General features: G+C 43.5%; 1 protein-coding gene across 1 annotated transcript in view; it reads right to left on the bottom strand.

Annotated features, from left to right (window-relative positions):
• Nucleotides 1-267: 267 nt before the first annotated feature.
• The window catches only part of LOC142492352 (uncharacterized), a 60822-nt gene continuing 36160 nt past the window's right edge, over nucleotides 268-24929 (bottom strand). Inside the window, exons 3-6 of the mRNA XM_075594999.1 lie at nucleotides 15170-15247; nucleotides 14085-14804; nucleotides 1018-1081; nucleotides 268-337 (exon numbers count right to left, since the gene is read on the bottom strand). Of these exons, the coding sequence (XP_075451114.1) occupies nucleotides 268-337; nucleotides 1018-1081; nucleotides 14085-14804; nucleotides 15170-15247 (932 nt within the window). The remainder of the gene's footprint in view (nucleotides 338-1017; nucleotides 1082-14084; nucleotides 14805-15169; nucleotides 15248-24929) is intronic.

The raw sequence follows: 24929 nt of genomic DNA, 5'->3' as shown, positions 1-24929 counted from the left end.
TTAGATTCCACCAGTCGTGATGCAGTACAACGATGTCTGGCAGAGGCATCTGTGACCATCAGAGCTTGCCAAGCAGTCGGCTTTCTCGACTCCGGTGCCGCTGTTACCCTGGTCTGACCTGATATGGTCCTGCCAGAGGATTTGCTCCCGGGCACCGGGATGCAAGTGATCATGCCAGATGGAGGACTGAAGTCCCTCCAGGTTGCCCAGGTCTTTCATGATTGGGGTGCCGGACGTGGCATGGGGGAGGTTGGGGTATTGCCCGGGTTAGATGCTGAGGTCCTCCTTGGCAATGACTTGGGGCATGTAACATGCGTTTTCATGACAGAGCTGGCTCCTGTTGCAGCGATTACAAGGGGTCAGTCATCAGGAGTTGCACCTGAAGGATTTGCCGTCCCCCTGCAATTGGGACCAATAGTTCCAGGGGTCTCTGAGGAGACCAGGCAGGTAAGCCAGACTGGGTCGTGACAGTGTACTGACTTACCTTCACCTGTTCCCTGTTCCCCTGACTTAGAGACTAGGGAGTGGTGGCCAGAATTAGGGACACACTTTAGGGATGCGGTGAGGTCTGACCCCAGCTTGGAGCGCATGAGGCTCCGGGCATCCGATCCTAACTCGGACAGTGGGTCAAAACGTTTCTCATGGCACCGCGGGCTCTTATATAAAGAGCAGATGGCTATGGGTCTAGATAGGGTTTGGACCGGTAGGCAACAGTTAGTGGTACAGAGGGAGTATAGGCAACAGTTGTTACAGTTGGCCCACTCCATTTCACTAGCGGGGCATCAAGAGGTCACTCGGATGAGAGCCCGGCTGTTGCTGCATTACTACTGGCCGGGGGCATCAGGGGCTGTGGCAGATTTCTGCCACTCCTGTGATGCCTGCCAGTGAGTAGGTAACGCGGGTGATTGTGTGAGGGCACCCCTGAACCCGTTACCAGTAATTGGGGGACATTTCCAGAGGGTAGCTATGGACACAGTGGGACCCCTCATGATCCCCAGATGGTCAGGCAAGCGTTACATTCTCACGGTGGTGGATTTTGCCACCCAGTACCCTGAGGCTGTGGCCCTTTCCACCATCGATGCTAGGGCAGTAGCAAAAGCATTGTTAGTCACATTCACTAGAGTATGTTTCCCTTGTGAGATTCTAACCGATCAAGGGTCGCAATTCATGAGTGAGTTACTACAGTGTCTCTGGGACGCGTGCTGGGTGAAGCACCAGCGCACGACACCTTACCATCCCCAGACCAACGGGCTATGCGAGAGGTTCAATGGTACTGTGGTAGGACGGCCTGTAGCCAAGGTTAGACAATAGTCCACATGTATTTTCAGGTTCAGAGCAAACGTTGAATGGCTTTATTGCTCCCCAGCATAACTAAACATGTGGGCACACTGTCCTTTTAAGGCATAAAGAAAACATTGCAAAATAAAACCTGCTCCACATTGGGAGAGCTTACTAACACTACAAGCCTATCTATCAGGCTGGCTGGCTAATCCATAACCAAACCGTTAACATATAACAAAACAGTCCGAAAACAATATGAACAATTCTTACTGTGGTTTAGAGAGGTACTTGTGAATCCATCTGCATAGCAGCTTGTCTAGGATCTTGTCTGAGATAGCCACCTGACTACCAGCAGAGACTTCCTTATATCTCATCAGACCATGAGACTGCGTAATGCTAAAGACTCCAAAAGTAGGATAAATGAATGAATGAATAACCAGATACTTGTAGGGGGGACCCCTAAACATAAACTTGATAGAAAACAGGTACTGGGTTGCAGTCCCGGATGGTAAGCTCACTAATAAGTGACGCTGTTGTTAACAATAACACCAGGAAGATTGAGCATAATAACACCCTATAACATACCAATTGTCTAAATAAAGTCCTGAACAGGAAAACATGTAGCAAGCGATTGACTCACTCTGAGTGCTGCACAGTCCATGCTATCCAAAGGTGAGGGGTCCCCAGGTGTGCTTCCGTCCAATGTTTCACGCTTCACAGAGCGCTTTCTCAAGGTAAGGTAAGGTACCTTGAGAAACGTTGGTAGGGCTCTCCATTGCCCTGGTTTTCCATGACCAATAAATAATCTTTTTATGGGATACGCACCCTCCTTTCTACTTTTTTGATACCTACAATAGTGCTCTTCCAGTTTTTCTCCTTCTCTTATATCTCATCATGCTGGTTGTCAGGTGTCTGCTTACTTCTTGATTTTTCAGCTTTTTCTCCTGAGATAACCCTCTGAGTGCTGGATGAAGCAATCAGACGTTTGTCTCCCAGGCATAACTGTTAGTGACTGACTTCACCCTGTCACAGGTACCCTGAAGCAGATGCTGCGAGCTTTTATAGAAGCTTAAGGGAAGGACTGGGAGATTCACCTACAGCATTTGCTGTTTGCATACCGAGAGGTATGCAAGACTCTACTGGGTTCTCTGCCTTTGAGCTGCTATATGGTCGCAGGGTACGGGGACCTCTTGACCTATTCCGTGAGGAATGGGAAGGGGAACGTACTAATATGGATGCATCTGTGCTTCAGTATGTAGTAGATCTCAGAGACCGGCTAGAAATTCTTATCGGGTTGGCACAGGCTAACCTCAGAGAGGCTCAGACCAAACAGAAAACTTGGTATGATCAGAATGCCCATAGCAAATCATTCATTCCAGGACAGCAAGTACTTGTTCTAAAGCCCACTCGACAGAACAAATTAATGGCTGCCTGGTCTGGACCGTACACGGTTCTCAGAAAGATGAATGAGTACAACTATGTTGTATAGTTAGATGGAAAGACAGAAAGAACTAGGACCTATCACATTAATATGATAAAGGAGTATTTTGCACCGAGTGTGGCATCAGTGCTGGCTATTTGTAGCCCACCGATGGGGGACCCGGTGAGCAATGCTCTGCTGGACCTCCTAGGGGAATCTAGTCAGGGGGGCACCGTAGTGCAGGTAGAGATAAGGTCCCAGCTCAACGCACAGCAGAAGGTACAGGTGAAGGCTATGCTAGAGCAGTATAGAGTTCTGTTCACGGACAAGCCGGGCAGAACACATATCACCAATCACCCAGTGCTCACCGGTGAGCTGAGACCTCTGCATAAGCATGCCTATCGGTATCAGCAGAGATGAAGGGCAGTATAGAGAGGGAAGTAGAGGAGATGCTGGCCCTAGGGGTAATTGTACCGTCCCAGAGCCCTTGGGCTTGTCCGGTAGTCCTAGTACCTAAGAAGGACGGGACCACCCGCTTCTGTGTGGACTACCGGCAGCTCAATGCGGGGCTGGTGTCAGATGCTTATCCCATGCCCCGCATGGATGAGCTGTCAGATGAGCTCGTGCGGGAAAGGTATCTGACCACTAGGGATCTCAGTAAAGGTTACTGGCAGATCCCGCTGACCCAGGAGGCTAGAGAGAAGTCAGCCTTCATTACTCCAAGTGGCCTCTATGAATTCTTAGTGGTGCCGTTTGGGATGAAGAATGCTTCCAACGCCTGGTAAGGGATGCAGGGTTTTGCACGGCATACCTGGACGACATTGCAGTGTTTAGCGGGACGTGGGACAGTCACCTAGTTCATGTAGCAGCGGTGCAAAGCAGAATTAGGGCAGCAGGGCTCACACTGAAACCCACCATGTGTTTAGTAGGTATGGCAGAGGTTTTTTACCTAGGGCACAGGGTGGGCGGAGGGCACCTCAAGCCTGAACCAGTTATGATCAAGGCTATAGTGCAGTGGCCCATCTCCAAGATTAAGAAGCAGGTTTTGGCTTTTTTAGGCACTGCTGGGTATTATAGGAAGTTTGTCCCACAGTACAGCACCGTTGTTAAACCTTGACCGATCTGACATAGAAGCGACTCCCAGTTCTGGTAGCCTTGTCTCCTGCCCATGAAACAGCGTTTCTGGCACTCAAGACAGCGCTGGCCAACACACCCATCTTCGCAGCCCCTGACTACTCCAATAAATTTTTGGTGCAGACCTATGCCTCCGATTACGGTATTGGTGCTTTACTCAGTCAAGTGGGGGAGGAGGGGGGAGAGCATCCTGTGGTGTACCTGAACAGAAAGTTACTGCCCAGGGAAGTGGCTTATGCCACCATTGAAAAAGAATGTTTGGCTATTGTGTGGGCTCTGAGAAAGCTGCAGCCCTATATGTATGGCCGGACATTCACTGTGATCACCGATCACAACCCCTTCAGTTGGCTACAAAGGGTGGCTGTGGCGGTGGAAGGGTTAACCAGGCCAATAATAAAAGGAATTATGCCCAGATGGTTAACCTTAAACCGTGTTGGGACAGAAGGGGTTAAACTGTATTGACACCATGATATCATGTTTTCCCCTACACCACCTTTATTGTTCCTGTTTTGCAGCTCAGAAGCTAGCTGCAGTTAAATGAATGAATAAGATATGTGCTAACTGTATTATGCGACACAAGCGGGAGCTTCTAGCGCTGTGCCAAGCGCTAAATTAAAGAAGTGTGCCTGCTAGTAAGTAGCTGTATTGAAGATATGTATCAGTTTCCAGACCACAGACGTTGAAACCGCAAAGTCAATTGAATAAGTGGTCTGCGGTTTAGCTGAAGTGCCTTCTTGATACATGGTTTTCTGCCGTCTCATTATCCACTTAAGCTGAATTGGCAGCGCATGTCTTCGGTTACCGATCAAAGCCAGGACGGATACATTGTATGCCGGCTTGTAACCCAGACCGATTATAGGTCAAACCGCAACCCATATCACAGAGCCCCTTCAATTAAGTGGATAACTTGCGCTAGGAAAGAGCTAGCACTCTAATTTTTGGAGTGCAGCTAGGTAAAAAGAAACCATGAAGATACATACAGTATGAGTTTTATATTTGTTGCATATGCAGAACATACATTTATAAATAAACTGCATTCCAATGGTGTTTTCAATGCAAAGACAGGAACCCTAAGTTGGTGCCCCCGTGTCTAGAGAAGTCCGGAGTTGAAAAGCCTCAGAGACCTGAGGTGTTAGGGTGGCCGGGATATTTGTAAGTACCAGATACCGGTGTGAAGAATGAGCACTTCACACTTGGTAGCCAAACCCCAGACTTACTGTCGCCAGGTAAGAGGTTGGGCCCGGAAGCTCAGGTGTGAGGTTAACGCATGGTCTTAGCAGACCAGGAAGCAACTTCTGCCCGTTCTTTGAACTCCTGGCAAGTCGGGGATAGGTGGGAAAAGTTGTTCCCACAAGAGGATTGGTTGTGCATGTTAGGAATAGGACCCTTAACCCTATAAGAATGCCTGCAACCCCCTCCTAGTCAGATTCATCTAAGCTTTAACAAGAAACGTCCAAGTTACTGCGTCAGCGGTTCCGGAGTGTGAGGTGTTAACTACATCATAACGAAGATTTCCACACCACTTCCAGAATTCGTTTGAGATAAGGATTCCCAAACGAATCCTGTAAGGACATTACAAAATCTTTCCTTTCGGCGGAGATATATGGGTGGCAAGTTGCGCCCCTAGCCAAGAACTGTCGCACAGCTCACATCGCGCACCCACTTGCATGCGTGCAGGGGTGTCCAGAGACTTTGTTTCGTTCCGTGGACATTTTATTTAGTTTCCCCATCCCAGTAAGTGCTTATTGACTGTAATTGTGAAGTATTGTGTGTTTGTTTTAAAAGGAAATAAATTACAATTTATTTTACCCGCCTTGTATTGCTCAATCCAGAATCCCGGTATTAATTTGTTGGTAAGACCTGGTCTACCGTGACAGTGGCTGAGGAAAATGGCAAGCTCCTTCGTTGGAGTGTTGCCCTGCAAGAATTTGACTTTTTTATCCAGCACTAGAAAGGCAGTGAACACGGCAATGCCGATGGACTTTCATGGCAGGACAGACCCAGTGAGCCAGTGTCACGGGAAACCAGGGGCCTCATGCAGTAAGCGTTGATAAGGTATTTTTCGGCATTTTAAAGCCAAAATTGGGTTTGAGATTCAGTAAGCGCCGATAAGTGCTTGATTTCGGCAGGTTTCGGAGCCGATAATTTTGTTATGGCCAGTCGGCTGCCGATAAGCCTGTTTTCGCCACTGATCGCCACTTTTTTAAATCGGCTGGATTCAAGAAAAAAAATCAGCTTATCGGGGCTGATCGGCACTACGAAATTGAGATGTTATGGCCAATTTCTCCCGCCAACTAAAGTTGGCAGTTTGGAGGGGAGAACGATCGCTAAGGCTGCCGGAACGGCACTTAGAAAAAAAAAAACTTCTGTACATCAATGGAGTCAATGGAGCGGGGACGTATAACAGTATAGTACTGTTTACGTTTCATTGCTCACAATACAAACGTCATTTGCATTACAGTGTGGGGGCATTCCCTGCATTGTGTCACAGCTGACGTGTATTATTTGCATAACATTGTACTTTTACATGTTTTCAGCATTTGCGGGTCACATTACTCATCATGTGATGATGTGTCAAGGGAAAATACTATACTCAACTCTTAAAGGAGAACCTCACATCATATCACACATTTTACTGAACTGAGCGACAATTATTTACATGATGTTACACATGTCACACATGTCACACATACACCGTATATTCATGTTCCTTTACATTACACAATGCTTGTTATGTGTCACGCATCTTTAAACGTTCATGTACATCTTTATTCTCATGTTTACATCTAGTTTTGGTCCTCCCTATTTTCATGACGTCACTTATTGGACGCTCAATCACATTGCATGTTTACATTATAACCGTTGCATTACAAGCACTTCAACCTAACTTATACACACATGTACAGTAATTCATCATTGGGACACCTTGTAAACTCATTCTATAGCAACTATCCTCATTACAGAAATGCATGCATATGCACACGACTATTCATTGTTGTCAACATGTGACAATAACATGGCTAATTACACATGTTACAGCAAACTTTTCCCACGTCAATCTCAGCCTTTTTGTCTAATTACATGACTGACTGTTGCGTTCACAAGTGTTACATGCATTGCACATTAAACTATTTATTTTCAAGCAATCTTTGTACAAAGCTTCACGTCACATCATTGGCAAATATCATCATTCCCTGCAGAATACACACAACAAATACTTCTAAGAACAACTGCACACAGCTTGCCACAGAAGTACTTTATTATGTTAATGTAACACCTTGCATTTTACTATGTCACCTGACATCATCACATACCTATTTAAAGGACGCCCATTACCTGCTCATTCACAGCTACTCATTTCAAAATGTTGCGATTGTTTAGGAGACGGAGGAACATTCTTTTCTATGACATGCTTGCTGATCAAGAGAATGATATAGGGCAAGGGAGGGACAGACCGAGGGACAGTGACAGGGACAGGCACGCGGATACAACAGGGACAGGGAGAGGGACAGGCCGAGGGACAGGTAGAGGGACAGGAGATCAGAGGAGAAGACAGAGGAGACAAGTTGTGCCTCGTCCGCGTGTGTACAGGGAGAGAACCCTGTTAGATGGGATGAGTGAGGAGGAGATAGTAAGTCGCTATCGTTTGAGTTCAGCAGCAATCTTATCTCTTTATGAGGAGATAAGGGGAGATTTAGATTTTTTCACAGCCAGAGGTCGTGCAGTCCCTGGGCTTGTTAAAATGCTGTGCTCATTACATTATCTTGCTTCCGCGTCATACCAGACAACTGTGGGCATAGTGGGCGGGGTCTCGCAATCTACATTCTCGCGGGCCTTTACCCAGTTTCTCTATGCACTCAATAGACGCGCTAGGAATTATATTCATTTTCCTACAGAGGCAACAGAGTGGCTGGAAGTCAGGACTGGCTTTTATAATATAGCAGGGATACCATGTGTGCTGGGTGCAATCGATTGCACACATGTTGCTTTGATTGCACCTAGTCAGAGTGAGCATGTGTACCGCAATCGTAAGCACTACCATTCACTCAATGTACAGGTAGTATGTGATGCCACGATGAGGATAATGCATGTGGTACCCAAATTCCCTGGTTCCAGTCACGATTCCTCTATCCTGAGGAACTCTTCAGTCTTCCATGCGTTCGAAGAGGGACATTTTGAACATGGTTGGCTGCTGGGTGAGTACAGATTTACATGTTCTAACACAAAACACATTTTTATTTAGGAATGTTGGCATTGTAGAATTTGATCACTAATGTCAGCTTATGTGTGCTCCATTCATTATAGGTGACTCAGGATACGGAATTAGGCCGTGGCTCTTGACTCCGGTGCTAAACCCTCAAACTGAAGCAGAGGAGAGGTACAATGCAGCCCATATATCTACAAGATCTGTTATAGAGAGGACATTTGGCCTACTCAAGACCAGATTTAGGTGTCTGGACAGAACTGGTGGGGCTCTTCTATACAAGCCTCAAAAAGTGTCTGATATTATCCTTGCCTGTTGCATTTTGCACAATGTTGCATTCAGGCACAATGTACAATCAGACCTAGCTGAGCCTTTGGTAGACGAGCATCCCACCCATGTAGCTGCTGAAAATGAACAAACAGCCAGTGGTGGCCAGACACGCCAGAATCTCATCAATTCATTTTTTTCTTGTAAGTAAAAACATATATGTTCCAAGTTCTACTTTTATAGTTAAATTATGTTATCTTAACAATAATGTTTTTTTATATAACCTTCTGTTAGGACACAGATGAATATGGGTTGCACACCTTTCTTTTCTCTGCTGTGTGCACAAAGGAATGTGGCACCGGTATGTTATTGTTGCACAGGTTATATAATCCCTCTTCAATTGTACTTTAGTTGTGTGTATGTGAATACAACTGGGGTAACAAAGCACTAATATTTTAGCATTGTGTTGTTCCTTATGCTAAGACAATACACATATTATGCCCATACTCATTCATGCTTCTAGTATGCTTACATACAATGTTATTGGTGCAGTGTAACATGTATATCCATATGATGTGTACACCAAGCTGATTTACATTTTGAATGTGATTAAATATACATGGTGTTGCACATTTAACACCAAATACACACTTTGCTGTGTTGTTTACGGTACTGAAGATGGCATGTCAATGTTTGCAATTTATATATTGTTCCTTTGCATTATAGGTATATCTCCAGTATGACTGATCATGGTATGTATATTTGCTGACATCTCTCATAAGATGTGCCTACCTCAATCTTCCTATAATTATTTGAAGTAAAAACCCAACATATTGGTTTAAAGACAAATGTAACATACATGTACTTTCTGTATCATGTATATGCATTTAGCTACTCTTGAGGTTTCATGTGCATTGTATTAGAAAATGATTACTCACATTTCATCACATTTTATGTATGTTTCCTTATAAATTCCATTAATGTAAGATAGAGGTGTTTGGAGAAAAGGGGATAACTGTACTTATTTGTTTACTTACGGGAGCTCATTCATCACGGATGAAATTGACTGATCATAACACTCCATGCATGAATGCCTGTAATCACAACAATGCGTACTACATCTTATATTTAGCAATGTGGGTGTTTATTAATGCTAAGAATTAATAGTCAACATTAATTTAAATTTGTGACATGTGTATGTATAAGTCACACGTGTGTGGATGTGTCCTACATGTACCAAGTGTAAAACTGTTAACAGAAACCACAATTTTGTCGCAAATGTTACTGTAATTTAGCATTTCTAATTTCCCAATATGACAATGTTGGTAATATTTTTGGAATGTCAATCACGTCACTTCATCATTATCATGATGATAATTATCAAATATTCTCACAATTGTAACGTCAATCACGTGCACATTAGCATAGACACACTTTTTAAGACAACTGTTTGTGTCTGTATCAATTTGTGTAGGATCCATGTATAACACCGACAAATGATAACAGCAGCTTTATTATGGTAGCTTATATCATCATATTGACTATACTATTTATTTTTAGAACGTTTAATAAACACAGTAAACTATAGTTAGTTAGGTTAATGAAATATACACAGAAACGTACTTCATTACATGATGTTGATGTAATATTCAGAACATCATGCATTGTAGGGGACCACAACATCTGGGCAATAACATTATTTGCTACAGTCCCAAACCATTTTATCAACATACCCATGTAACAAGAGATTTTTAACAATAAATGGCTAGTTGGTTGTAAGTGTCCTTTACATTGGGAGAAGGAGTGGCTCAGTGAGTAAAGACACACACTGGCACTGAGAGTTTGAAGCAGGGGAGTCTGGTTCAATTCCCGGTGTCGGCTCCTTGTGACCTTGGGCAAGTCACTTTATCTCCCTGTGCCTCAGGCGGCAAAAAATAAATTGTAAGTTCCACGGGCCAGGGACCTCAGCCTGAAAAATGTGTCTGTAAAGCGCTGCGTACAACTAGCAGCGCTATACATGAACATGCTCATATTATAATTATTATTATTGTTACATAGTTTCGACAGTCATACGTTCCATTACACAATAGAATACACAAATGTGTTAGCAGAGTGGGAATGGTTGTTATATATAAAACACACCATGCCATAAAATGCTAGTAGTATTTAAAGAACACTCAATAAAAATTCATGAGGCACTCTTTTGCAACATCATTATGTTAATTAAGTGCTTATGCAATATAGGCATAAGGGTATCACATTTTTAATTTTTTGTTAATAAGCGCTGCAAGCAATATAAAATTAGTTCCATATGTAGTATAGTAGTCGGTGGCTCCTCCTCACAATCATCTCATATAAAGGTAGACTCTTCTGAAATCATACATTGATCCGATTGTATCTTCCCCGACATCTCTGAAATACAGCAAACACATGATGGTCAAAGATGGCACCTTACTATATATGTATCCGTGACAACGCGTTACACAGCTCTATATGATTGTGTACATACACATGTCAGTCACTTATATGTTAGAAGTACAAGTGTACATCAGTATGTAATTTTTCATTAAATTTGTAGCAGGCATAACTATGTATATGAAGTGAACGTTGCCTGTATACTGAAAAATGTGCGCGCACATCTTAGTGTGCGCACGCACTTCACGCTTGGGTCGACTAACTGTTAGCGCATGCGCAAAACAATGCGTACGTTGTGCGTTCAATACATGTTGAAAATACCAGTAAACATAAAATCTTTATTTCAAATACAATGAAGACGAAACTACATTCGTTCTGAACGAGTACATCTGTATTCTTTTGAAACAGACGTGTTTGGACAGAAAGCACGGCCGATAACAAAATGCGCAAATGCAATACATGTGACGTCATGTTAAGCCAGCGTGAAACGCACGCTAACACTCCTCCCACTCAATTAACATTCGGCTAACGCCCAGTGTACGCCCCCACTGTATGACACAGTGCAGTTACCGTTACTATAACAAAACAAGACAGCCAATAGGCTTTGAGGCGCGCACGTCGCTTGGGGGCGGGACTTACATCCGTAATCCTTTTTAAGGACGCCTTGGCCCATGACAAGGGTCCCACGTCATACGTGGTGGACCCGGTTTTTTATTTTGTAGATGTTGCATGATAACAAAACAGGTATGTGTTAGAGTTATGGTAAAATGTTGCTAATATGTTTAAAGGGATAGGAAAGTACGTATATTTATTCCGTCAGCAATGTGTACTACTCTTTCAGGTTCTACTATATTGTATTAGGAAACAATTTGTTTGTGATCGCTACATGTTATGCAGTCTGCAATGTTACGCTGTATCCACGCATTGAAAGTGAAAATGGTGGTTACAAAAAAAAAAAAATGTAAACGCAGAGTCAACGCATAACGATTGTTATATTTACCATTCTTCTAGAATTAACTCTTCGTCTGCCTGCAACTGTTCGCTCCAGAAATGCAAGGCATTTTCATCCACGCTTGACCCAAACGCTGAATCCAGTATGACACACATCTCCTCCATGAAGCGCTCATAGGAATCGCCACTGCTTTCTTCAAACAATTGGTCCGGAGGTAGGTTCATTTCTTCGGGTACCCATTCCAATGCATTTTCAGCTGAAAGGCTTGGTACATAATCATAGTAGTTATGTTCTTGTACAATGTGGCTTTCAGGAATGGAGGGTGCAGATATTGCAGCAGGTATCGATTCACACGGAACAGTAGTAGCGGATCCATTGCTATTGGCATTAGGAATAAATATGCCATTAAGCACAATATGTGTGCCCTCTTTCACGGTGAAATGTTTATCCTTGGCAATCTTCCAGAAACCATACCTGTCTTCTAGCTTATCCTGCACACGTTCAAAACAGTCATTAGTTGATAAAGTGAATCTTACTGAGGAATTAAAATTGCGCGCATGGCCACGTTCTTGGTAATAAGGATATTTGGCTCTAATCAAATCATAGATTTGACGTGTGTTAGCTTTGTGTCCGCAAGTCGACAAAATCGCTTCTGCTATCATGAATTTATACCCTCTGTGCGGATTCATAGTCGTTACGAATTCATCAGCCATTGCAGATTAACACAAAAAATGTGTGCAGGTCTCTGTTCTTTGCTCATAAGAATGAAAGTGGTCAATGCCTAACAATTTGCTGTGTTTCCTTTTCAAGGTCATAAAAAGTATCAACTGTTACTCCTTTTTTTGAAGCTCCAATTGAATATGTTGAATTAATTGGTTGAACGTTTGTGGTTTCTGATAGCCGTTTGTCTGACAAACATGTATCATTTTTTTATCTCGTTTCTCACAACATTCCGAGACTTTTAATTAAGTAACATTGTGGTTTCTTGAAAAATAAAATAGAGCACTGTGTGAAAATAGTGCTTACACAGCCATATCATGAAATACACAGACACCTGCAAAAGGAAATGTTTTTTTTCCGCATAAATTTCTGTGTGTATTTGAAAGTCTGGTTAACTCCCTGTCTGCATCAGTTGAAGTACGTCTGTATATATATCTATAAATATATATCTCTCATAAATATATATATATATATAAAGTATATATTGTACTATATGTATATTGTAGTATATATATATATATATATATATATATAATGCAGGAGTACACACAACATATTGATGGCAGTAAGTAGGCCTTGTATGAAACCTATTAAAATGGTGTTAAACATGAGTGAATTAAGTAATAAACATTTGTTTTAGGCCAATACTGTTATAGGCTCACAGTTAGTATAGTTCTCAAACATTAGGCCTGTATTCTTAAAATAGTGTGTTTTCACAAGGAAGCATGAAGTGTATGTTTTTTGTAAATACATATATACCAGTTTAGATAGTACTATATATACATACACACACACACACACACACACACACACACAGTGTGTGTGTGTGTGTGTGTGTGCATATATCCATACATACTACATATATATTAGTATAAATTCACAGATGTTCTTGAAACAAGAACACATAAATGATTAAAGGACAACATTACAATGGCCAGCAAAGGTAAGTAATATTTAACACAAAATCCTGCTGTACACGTACAAGAAAGATGTTTGCAGTTAAATAGGTGTTTTTTTAATTGCATGTGCATAATATGCACATGCAATGATTACATCAAGTAACACACCCAAATGCAATGTTTTGCTGCAAAGTCAATGCCAGCTTCTCTAAACTTAGCAACTGGCTCCTGGTGGACCATTACTGAATACACGATTCATACATCAATATTAATAACACTATTCATTAATTAGGACTGTTAAAATTTCCAAAAGTTCACGTGTACAAGAACATACTTGAAAGTTTGGAAACAACACAGTCTTCAGCATACATACAATATTAATTAGATAATCTGAAGTAAACAAAACAAGGCCAAAGACATATTTAGTGAATTATAACATTTATTTTTTTTGTTCCTTTTGAGAGCGAGTAACAGGCCTGCTTGTTGTCTCTTGTATTTTCCTTTTTCGTTTTGCAACAACTTTAGCCACAACAGAGCCACTTTGAGTGGCCTCTGGCACTTCACGGGCAGGGCTTGTGGCCAGTGACTCACCTACAGGGCTTTTGGGCAGTGACTCACCTACAGGGCTTTTGGGCAGTGACTCACCTACAGGGCTTGTGGGCAGTGACTGTTCACCTACAGGGCTTGTGGGCATTGACTGTTCACCTACAGGGCTTGTGGGCATTGACTGTTCACCTACAGGGCTTGTGGGCAGTGACTGTTCACCTACAGGGCTTTTGGGCAGTGACTCACCGACAGGGCTTTTGGGCAGTAACTCACCGACAGGGCTTGTGCCCACTGACACATGTGAGCAAGTTGGTAGACACTGCACAAGTGATGGTTGGTCTGTTTCATGTGTGTCTTTTTTTGTTTGTGTCCAAAAACTGGTCAGTAGTAACTGCTTGTGCTGTTTTGTTTTTGTCGCCTCCTTTGTAGGTGTCAGCTCCTGATTTTGTACAGATGGCAGCGGTAGGATGTCGTCAGGAACCTGCACAGCAATGTCTGCTACTTGAGCGGTAACATTCGGACCTGGGGAATGAAGCTCAGATGCATGTGGTGAAAAATTACCAGCATGTAAAGATCCTGCCTGTGAGGTGTTGAAGTTTAAATGTGGTACAGTAGTCATTCTCAAGTAATTTGCTTGGGTTTGCTGAACAACTAATGCTTCGAATGAGGTGTTGATTTTTTGCAACTGTTTAGGCACTTCAATGAAGACTCTGTGGAGATGTGCCAATTGTGATATCGTTTCTTCCTGCAGTGCAATCATCCTTTCCAGCACTGTCATCAGATCAGAATGGCGTCGATTTTCTGCTTCCACAATTTTTCCCTCAGAAGCTACAATTGCATCGTATGTGGTAGTTGATGGACGATTTGGCGGTAAAACTGTTTCAATTGGAACCTCTTCATGCTCACTTGATTGTATTTCTGTGTCTATGGCGGTGGCATCATCATCATCATCTTCATCATCATGTTCTACAAATAAATGTACACATTATTAAATGGCATGTTAATCTCTGCTGTGTTACTATGTAATTATACTGTGTCATAAGTAACAACTAACATGTTTCCATACGTTTTATAACCTCACATTAAAAACTACCTTGACTTACGAATAATGTTTGGACTCAGTATGAAATATGAATGAATGAAAACTTGCTGTAAACTCACAACTCCTACATGATAGTTAACATCACTAACACAATACATGTTGGCTTACACTTCATTTTCAATGACACTAAGTAATCCTATTTAAAGAACATGTGCAAAACAAATAATGAACATGACAACATAACATATAGAAGTGCACATATTATATGGCCACCAACTGATACACTCACCTTCTAGGTGTGTTGAGCTGCATGACCCAGGTGAAGACACTTGTTCCGTCTCAGGTGACACATGTCCTCCAGGGGCAACTATATATAACAATAACATTAGTTTTACATTTACATGTGTAAATATTGAACAAACTGTTATTGTATGTTCAGTATTTATGAGTACCTAACAGCATCAGTTCCTTAACCGAAAATGTGTGTCTGAAAGTGAACATAAATAGTTGTAATAACAATGTACATGCCTGTGTACTTAGAACGTTTGAGTTCCCTAACATACAACATACTATGTTTCTGCAGTAATGCGTGAGGATAAATAGATTAAAATTGTACATAAAAATCATATGTTGTGTAGTGATATCAGTATCATAATGTACATAAGTATCATGAGATGAACATTCACAATGGTTATCATGAAGGTGGTCATATAGCAAAAAGTTTTGTTTTTGGTACAGGATATGTGTGGTACATTAATAGAAGATGTGGCACACCTGAATGTGGCTGTCACTCAACAAGACAAGACATGCAGTGTGTGATAATGTGTCGTTGATAGTAGTTCAACTATAGATATGAGTGAACTAATGTGTGACGTACGGTTTGATAACTAATGAGTTGTTGCGGCATTTAGTAGCTAGAGTTACGCTTTCAAATGAATGTGATTAACTTCAGTTGTGCTAGTCAGGTTGTAAGAACGGTATTCCCTTCCCCAAAAAGCCTAATCAGCCAGACCTTTCAATTACTTCACACAGGTGAAAATGGTGTGAACTAAGTTGACCCTAAGATGAGCCTGTAATTTGTGTGTGTGCTGAACCCCACCCCCTCTGTTGAAGTGTATGCTGTGATGAGATATTAATTGCAGCTGCTTTAACACAATGGTAGAGGAGCTAAATAGTCGTCTGCAGTGTTTAAGTTATGAACACAATGACATAACATATGCTACGTGTGCCTCATTATGCTGTCTGTATATGACATTAAGCAAAAATGGACCTTTTCATAAACAACTATAGATGTGTTAGTGCAAGTGATGTTTGTAGGCCGTTGCATGCAATATATTTGATGCATGTTTAAAATAGGCAGTAATGTCGTGTTTGTAGGAGTAAAATAAATAAAATACACAATAATATTATACATATTAATGTTCTGTACCTGTAGGTAGTAATAATTTCTCATTATCATGTGTTACACATGTGTGCTACCCTGTTGTTCCCCATCTTCGCCCACCATAAATTGCTTCCAATGCAGCAAAGCATTGTGGGAATTCACATGCAAATGAGCACGCAATGCAACGTGGTATATTAGTTACTGCTTTTAGTAGGACTACAACAGATATGTCTAATTTGACACACACACACACACTATATATATATTGTGACAGAAACCAGGGGATGGTAATAAATTCCGTATATAGGGCTCCCAGGATACTAGACAGTTTCTATCCTGTTTGGCCTGGGAGTGCAGCCTTATAATACATACACTCCATCCCACAGTTTGGCAAGTGCTGGAACTGAGGGATGAGAGATCCAGACCAGAGTTTGTCTGCTGCCTGATTTCTGTCACCTGTCATGCTAATTAGGAATCAGGTATGAAAGACTGATTTCCTGTTTGCTCTGGTCTCCCCACAAGAGCCAGGAGGCTGGAAGGCTGCTGAACTACAGAGGGGAGAAGCCTCTTCCCCAAACAGGTTCAATCTTTCTGTTCATTTGTGTAAGACTGCAAAAGTACCGTGTTTTGATGTTGGAAGTGGAAAAGCCACTTCCAACCCTGAGTCAGGGATATCTAAGTTAAGTTATCGCTCAGGTGAGCAGCTTTTGTTTTGATCTGTTTTCTGTTGTATGCACTGTGGCAGTCTCAGTGCCTGGGACTGAATAAACCAGGCATAGCCTGTTTAAAGGAACAGTACGTGACGCCTCATCATTTAACCTACCCTAAAAGACCGTGTTCTAAACAGTCCCGGACAAACGACGGAGCCCCGGAGTAAGCCGTTTGTCACATATGGTGGAGAATGCGGGCAGCAACAGCTGCTAATAGCCCAGCAAGAGATTAATGCCAACCAGCAACAGGTGAATGCCAACCAGCAACAGGCGAATGCAAACCAGCAACAGACGAATGAAGCCCTGCAAAACGCGAATGCAAACCAGCAAGAGACAAACCGCTTGCTGAGAGAGGAGCAACAGCGGTTCGCTCAGGGCTTACAGCAGGAACTCGAGATCCTGAGGGGGACTATCAGTAACCTTCCACTGGCAGTGGCAGCCCCAGTTCCGAAAATGACCAGGGCAAGCCACTACCTTCAGAAGATGGGACCCTCGGATGATGTGGAAGCCTATCTTCTCACGTTTGAACGCACGGCACAGAGAGAGGGATGGCCAGAAGCTGAGTGGGCTGGTCTAATCGCACCCTTCCTAAGCGGCGAACCCCAGAAGGCTTACTTTGATCTAGAGCCAGCCGAAGCTAACGTCTATGCAAAATTGAAGTTCGAGATCCTCGCCCGCCTCGGCGTAACCACGGCTGTTCGCGCCCAAAGGTTTCACGCATGGTCCTTCACGATGGATAAAGCCACCCGAAGCCAGATGTATGACCTCATCCACCTCGCCCGGAAGTGGCTACAACCCGAGATCAACTCAGCCAGCCACATCGTGGAACGGTTGGTCATGGACCAGTTCTTGAGGAAACTTCCCTCTGCCTTACGCCGTTGGGTCAGTCGGAGTGACCCCCACAATGCGGATGAGCTTGTGGCCCTCGTAGAAAGGTACAATGCAGCAGAAGAGCACCCGCAACCCACAGTCGTGGAGCAACCCCACTACCCGAGGTTCCAGGACTCTTCCAGAGACGGTAAAAGGGTACCGGGGTTAAGGGGCGCTGAAGAGCGGCGACCACCTTCACGCAGCACCAGCAACAGTGGTTCGCACACTAAGGGCAATAGCCAACATGGGGAGCCGGGAAAAGGCTCTAAGTGGGACACAGACTATGTACCTAAATGTGTAAATTGTCATGAGAGGGGCCACACAGCAAAAATCTGCCCACTAAATGATGAGCCCATGAAATGCAACAGCGTGGAACCTTATTCGCTGTTGTCCCAATGTATGGGCCCTAGCCCAGAGGACCCCTTGAATAACCATCTGTGGGCATTTGTAAAGGTTAATGGTAAGAGGGTTCGGGCACTTCTTGACTCTGGGAGCATGGTCACACTAGTGTCCGAATACCTCTTGCCCATTAAGAAGAAACAGGGAAACAGTTCACAAAGAGTGGCAATTTGTTGTATACATGGGGATAATCATGAATATTCCACTGTTGATGTTTTTTTTGAAACAGAGTTTGGTTCTTTAGATTTCAAGGTGGGTATTGTACCCAAACTGGCACATGATGTGTTAATAGGGACCGACTTTCCCCATTTTCTAAAAATGTGGTCCCCCGCTCAGAATAGCGCCCAGAGTTCAATAGCGGACCATAACGAAGTATTAGAAGAAACAAATCCTTTCCCTTTTTCAGAAATGGAGGTTGACGAGGGCCCAAATAAGAAGGGGGAAAAGGAGGAGTGCTGTAAAATTCCCTTCCCCATCACTACTTTGGTAGGGAATACCCCAAATCAAGATGTTGAGCAGACACTTACCAACCCAGAACCCGATAAGACCCTCGCTGACCTAGAGGTCAGTCCTGGGAGTTTTAAGAAGGCCCAGTGGGAGGACCCCACATTAGCGGTAGCAAGGGGAAATATACGGGACCAGAATAGTACTCCTGGCCAACCAGATAGGTCACTTTCTTACCCCTACTTCGAGGTAGAGAACGACCTAGTATATCGGGTTGATAAAAGGAAATCAGTTACAACTAAACAATTGTTGGTACCACGGACATTCCGTAACGTAGTATTACACCTCGCACATAGTCATCCATTGGGGGGACACCTAGGGGTGGAAAAGACAAAAGAAAAGGTTCTCCGAAGCTTCTATTGGCCTGGGGTTCTGGCAGAAATTACGAATTATTGTTCCTCATGCCCAGAATGTCAGATCACCGCCCCGTTCAAGGCGTACCGCAGCCCATTGGTACCCCTTCCCATAATAGAGGTACCATTTGACCGGATTGCTATGGATCTAGTAGGACCCCTAATAAAGTCTGCTAGGGGACATCAGCATATATTGGTAATATTAGATTATGCCACCCGATATCCGGAGGCAGTTCCCCTACGTAGCACCTCAGCTAAAAACATAGCAAAAGAGTTAGTAGTTCTGTTTTCCCGGGTCGGGATTCCTAAAGAGATTCTATCTGACCAGGGAACACCATTTATGTCCCAAGTAACGAAAGAGCTATGTAAACTCCTAAAAATCAAGCATCTCAGAACCTCAGTCTATCATCCACAAACAGATGGTTTAGTGGAAAGGTTCAATAAAACCTTAAAGAGCATGTTACGGCGGGCGGTTGATAAAGATGGGAAAAACTGGGATTGTTTGTTACCGTACCTGTTATTTGCCATTAGGGAAGTTCCCCAATCATCCACAGGCTTCTCCCCGTTTGAACTATTGTATGGCCGACACCCAAGGGGCTTACTGGATATAGCCAAAGAGACTTGGGAACACGAGGTTACCCCTTACAGAAGTGTAATAGAGCATGTTGCCCAGATGCAGGACCGCATTGCTGCAGTCCTACCCATAGTGAGGGAACACATGGAGAAAGCTCAAGAAGCACAGAGGAATACATATAATAAGGGTGCTAGGGTCAGAATTTTTTCTCCAGGTGATAGGGTACTAGTTCTGGTTCCCACCGTGGAGAGTAAATTCCTTGCTAAATGGCATGGGCCATATGAGGTCTTGGAAAGAGTGGGAGAAGTAAATTATAAGGTAAGACAGCCAGGTAGGAGGAAACCTGAGCAAATTTACCATATAAACCTACTCAAGCCCTGGAAAGATAGAGAAGTCTTGTTAACCCTAGTACCCCCAGGTCCGTCAGAGAATCAAGAAACTGACCCAGAGGTTAGCATAGCTGAAACCCTGTCTGTTCATCAGAAACGAGAGGTTCAGAATTTAGTGAAAAGAAACAAAGAAATCTTCTCTATACGGCCAGGTAGAACTAGCGTAATTGAACATGACCTAGTCTCTGAACCGGGGGTCCGAGTTAACCTTAAACCGTACCGAATCCCAGAGGCCAAAAGAAAGGCTATAAGTTTAGAGGTTAAAAAAATGCTAAAACTAGGTGTAATTGAGGAATCCCAAAGTGGGTGGAACAGCCCTATAGTCTTAGTCCCAAAGCCAGATGGTACAACAAGGTTTTGTAATGACTACCGGAAACTAAACGCGGTGTCAACATTTGATACTTATCCTATGCCCAGGGTAGATGAACTTGTAGAGAGACTGGGCAAAGCCCGATATCTCACAACCCTAGACCTAACAAAAGGGTACTGGCAGGTTCCCCTCACAGAAAGGGCAAAAGAAAAGACAGCCTTCTCAACCCCAGACGGCCTCTTTCAGTATAAGGTGTTGCCTTTTGGCTTACATGGAGCTCCCGCCACATTCCAAAGAATGATGGATAAAATTTTAAAACCACATGCTCGGTATGCTGCCGCCTACCTGGATGATGTGGTAATCCATAGTGAAGATTGGCAATCCCACCTTCCAAAGGTCCAAGCTGTGCTTGACGCAGTCCGGTCTGCTGGACTAACTGCTAACCCCGCTAAATGCACTATTGGTCTGGAGGAGGCCAAGTATCTGGGATATTCTATTGGCAGAGGTTTACTCAAACCCCAAACACTCAAAGTGGAGGCGATACAAAATTGGCCAAGGCCAGTTACAAAAAAACAAGTAAGGACCTTTTGGGGTTAATTGGGTACTATAGAAGGTTTATTCCCAATTTTGCAACTAAGGCAACCCCACTAACTGACCTCACAAAAGCAAGAGGACCGCTAATGGTAAAGTGGTCCCCCGAAACCGAACAGGCCTTTAGAAGCCTGAAAGAAGCTCTCTGTGCCCAACCAGTGTTGGTCACACCTGACTTCTCCAAAGAGTTCGTAGTCCAAACCGACGCATCTGAGGTAGGGCTGGGGGCGGTACTCTCCCAGGAGTCTCAAGGTGAGGAGCACCCCATCCTTTATTTAAGTAGGAAACTAAATCCCCAGGAGAAAAATTACTCCATAGTAGAGAAAGAGTGTCTCGCAATAAAGTGGGCTGTAGAGACGCTCAAATACTACCTGTTGGGGAGAAAATTCCGGTTGGTCACAGATCATGCACCCCTTACCTGGATGTGTCAAAACAGGGAAAAGAATGCTAGAGTGACCAGGTGGTTCCTAAGCCTACAACCCTTTAAATTTTCTGTGGAACACAGGTCAGGGCACAAACATGGCAATGCTGACGGGTTGTCAAGGATGCACTCCCTAATATCCATGGTCGCTCATCCCTCGAGGTCTGAGCTGGGGGGGAGGATATGTGACAGAAACCAGGGGATGGTAATAAATTCCGTATATAGGGCTCCCAGGATACTAGACAGTTTCTATCCTGTTTGGCCTGGGAGTGCAGCCTTATAATACATACACTCCATCCCACAGTTTGGCAAGCGCTGGAACTGAGGGATGAGAGATCCAGACCAGAGTTTGTCTGCTGCCTGATTTCTGTCACCTGTCATGCTAATTAGGAATCAGGTATGAAAGACTGATTTCCTGTTTGCTCTGGTCTCCCCACAAGAGCCAGGAGGCTGGAAGGCTGCTGAACTACAGAGGGGAGAAGCCTCTTCCCCAAACAGGTTCAATCTTTCTGTTCATTTGTGTAAGACTGCAAAAGTACCGTGTTTTGATGTTGGAAGTGGAAAAGCCACTTCCAACCCTGAGTCAGGGATATCTAAGTTAAGTTATCGCTCAGGTGAGCAGCTTTTGTTTTGATCTGTTTTCTGTTGTATGCACTGTGGCAGTCTCAGTGCCTGGGACTGAATAAACCAGGCATAGCCTGTTTAAAGGAACAGTACGTGACGCCTCATCATTTAACCTACCCTAAAAGACCGTGTTCTAAACAGTCCCGGACAAACGACGGAGCCCCGGAGTAAGCCGTTTGTCACAATATATATATATATATATATATATATATATATATATATATATATATATATATATATATATATATATACATGAGAGACAGAGAGAAACAGACATATACATATATAGATGTAGGTATGTTTATATTGGGAAGACACTATAAAAAGCTGCGTAAATATGCAAAATAACTGTAAACAACGACACGCTTAGTACAGTAATATTTCTCACCTGGTGGAAATTGTGAGGGATAAATTCCAATATCACGGTCACCAGCCAATCCCTCCACGACGACGGGAAGTAATTTTGCCCGAAGCAGCTCCTCCAATGGAGTTAATATCAGACGTTGTGGTGTCGGCCCACCTCCAGTGCCAGTAGCATGAACGCGTTGGTCTTGTATTTTCCTTTTTAATTTTGACCTAATATCGTCAAATCTCTTGTGACAATTCCGCTTGTCCCTGACATGATTCCCACACGCATTGACACCAATGACTATTGTGTCCCACATTTCTTTTCTGCTTGATGCACTTGTCCGCCCTTGAAAAACATATAAAATATATGAGGCCAATTAATAATAATACAAGCACCAGTTTCCTACACTGCTAGCTGTTCCAAGAGATAGCAAACATGCTGTTTTAGGTGTAATATGTGAAGCACATGAGCATTCACTACTAAACCTATACATGTAAGCAAGCTTGCATTCATATTGTATGCAGTTATGGCAAATTGACCGCCTGTGTTTAGTTGTCCTTGTAACGCATGATAAAAAGCTGTGTTTCCAGACTAATTAACATAGAAAGATATTCTGAACCCATATTTGCATATGAACAAAACTCAGATGACCTAGGATCACATGTATTTGAATAATAAATGTAAAGGTACACTTACCTAGTAAATGTCCATAGATACTGTCATAGTGCTCCAGAATCCCAGTGACAAGAGCTCTATTTTCCTGGTCATTGAAGCGAGGATTACGTGGCTTCTCCACACGTTTCTTCCAAGCAGGTTTAGGGTCAGAGCTTGGCTGGTGCTGACTGGACTCTCCTTCTTCCAATGGAAGAGCCTCCAAAAGCTGGCCACCAGCAAGCACGCCACCACCAGACACCCCATCAGCAACTGCGCCACCAGCAGCACTCCCAGCACCAGCACTCCCACTCCTAGCACCAGTACTCCCACTCCTAGCACCAGCACTCCCACTACTAGCACCAGCACTCCCACTCCCAGCAACAGCACTCCCACTCCCAGCAACAGCACTCCCACTCACAGCAACAGCACTCCCACTCACAGCAACAGCACTCACACTCCCAGCAACACCACTCCCACTCCCAGCACCAGCACTCCCACTCCCAGCAACACCACTCGCAGCACCAGCAACATCACTCCCCTGAACAGTACGTTCACTCCGACGCGTACTCGCACGAGTAGCACTCCCACTCCCACCAGCATCACTCTTCCCACGCTTTGCGGGCATACTTACAGCACTCACAAAAAACAGACAATAAATGTACAGCCAATCACACGAAACACTTCCACATATAAAACAAGACAAAGATGTAAACAAAACAACAAAGGACAAAGCTTTCCCAATACACAACAAGTCTCTCAGTCAATATGCAAATCTTAAATCACCAAGCTCTGTGCGTCTCTCTCTCTCTCACTCCCAACAACACAGAGAATGATTAGCAGTACACGTTGCCTTTAAATATGGCGCGCTATCCAATACATGCTTGGTTCGCCTGATTCAGCAAGATTTGTGATTGGGCAACCTAACAGCACCCCGCCACGCACGCCGATACACCTGTGTGTGATCGGCTAATCATCGTGAGAGTGGGCGGATTTGTTTTCGCCTTGATTTTGAATGTATTCGCCACTTACTGCATACGGAGAGGAAAAATCGCCAATAACATGACTAATCGGTAAGCTTGCCGATTTCACATATTCGTCGCTTACTGCATGAGGCCCCAGGTCTCTTAACACATTTATACCGGGATCACATGATTGAGCAGAGCAAGGAGGTAAAATAAATTGTAATTTATTTCACGAAAAAACACACACAATGTTCCACAATTACAGTAAAAAATACACTTACTGGGACGGGAGCAAACAAAATAATTTATTTCCAGAACGAAATGTTGAAAAATAGAACCTTTAGGAGCAATTTCCTGGTGAATCTCATGATGCATGATGAATCTTAAGAAGTATCTGATTCCCGATGGGCTGCAGGGTTTTTTATAAGGTTCAAAACCCTATATCTAACCAGGGCAGCCAATATCTCCGTGGGAATAACTTTTCCCACCTATTCTGGAGTTGCCAATACTTCAGACACCTGGCAGAGGGGGCTTCTCATTCTGCTAAGGGCATGCGCGAACCTAGCACCTTTGCTTCTTAGCATATGAGACCCAGCCCCTCTACCTGGCAACAATAATTCTGGGCTGGCAACCATTTGCCAAACTGCCCGGACTATACACTAGGATGGGGGTACTTGCGGGACCCCTCCCCACCTAACACCTTAGGAGTTTTGAGACTTTCAACTCCAGACTTTAACTGACATTGCAGCAGCAAGCCATCGGGTTGCCTTAGAAGTCCGGAGCAGCAGATCTCTCAGCTCATCTACAGTTATTCTCTACACGCATTTCTAAGTGGAGTGATATAATCAATTGAGTGTTTCCTTGTCTCCAGTGTTCTGAATGAAAGCCCAAATGTGCCTATCATGTTTAACACCAATATAGGGGCACTTTCATTCATCAATTTTTATGAAAAATT

The sequence above is a fragment of the Ascaphus truei genome, chromosome 4, assembly GCF_040206685.1.
Source record: "Ascaphus truei isolate aAscTru1 chromosome 4, aAscTru1.hap1, whole genome shotgun sequence".
Taxonomy (NCBI): Eukaryota; Metazoa; Chordata; class Amphibia; order Anura; family Ascaphidae; genus Ascaphus; species Ascaphus truei.
Note: the sequence above shows the minus strand (reverse complement) of the source record. Positions and strands in the feature narration are given on the sequence as shown.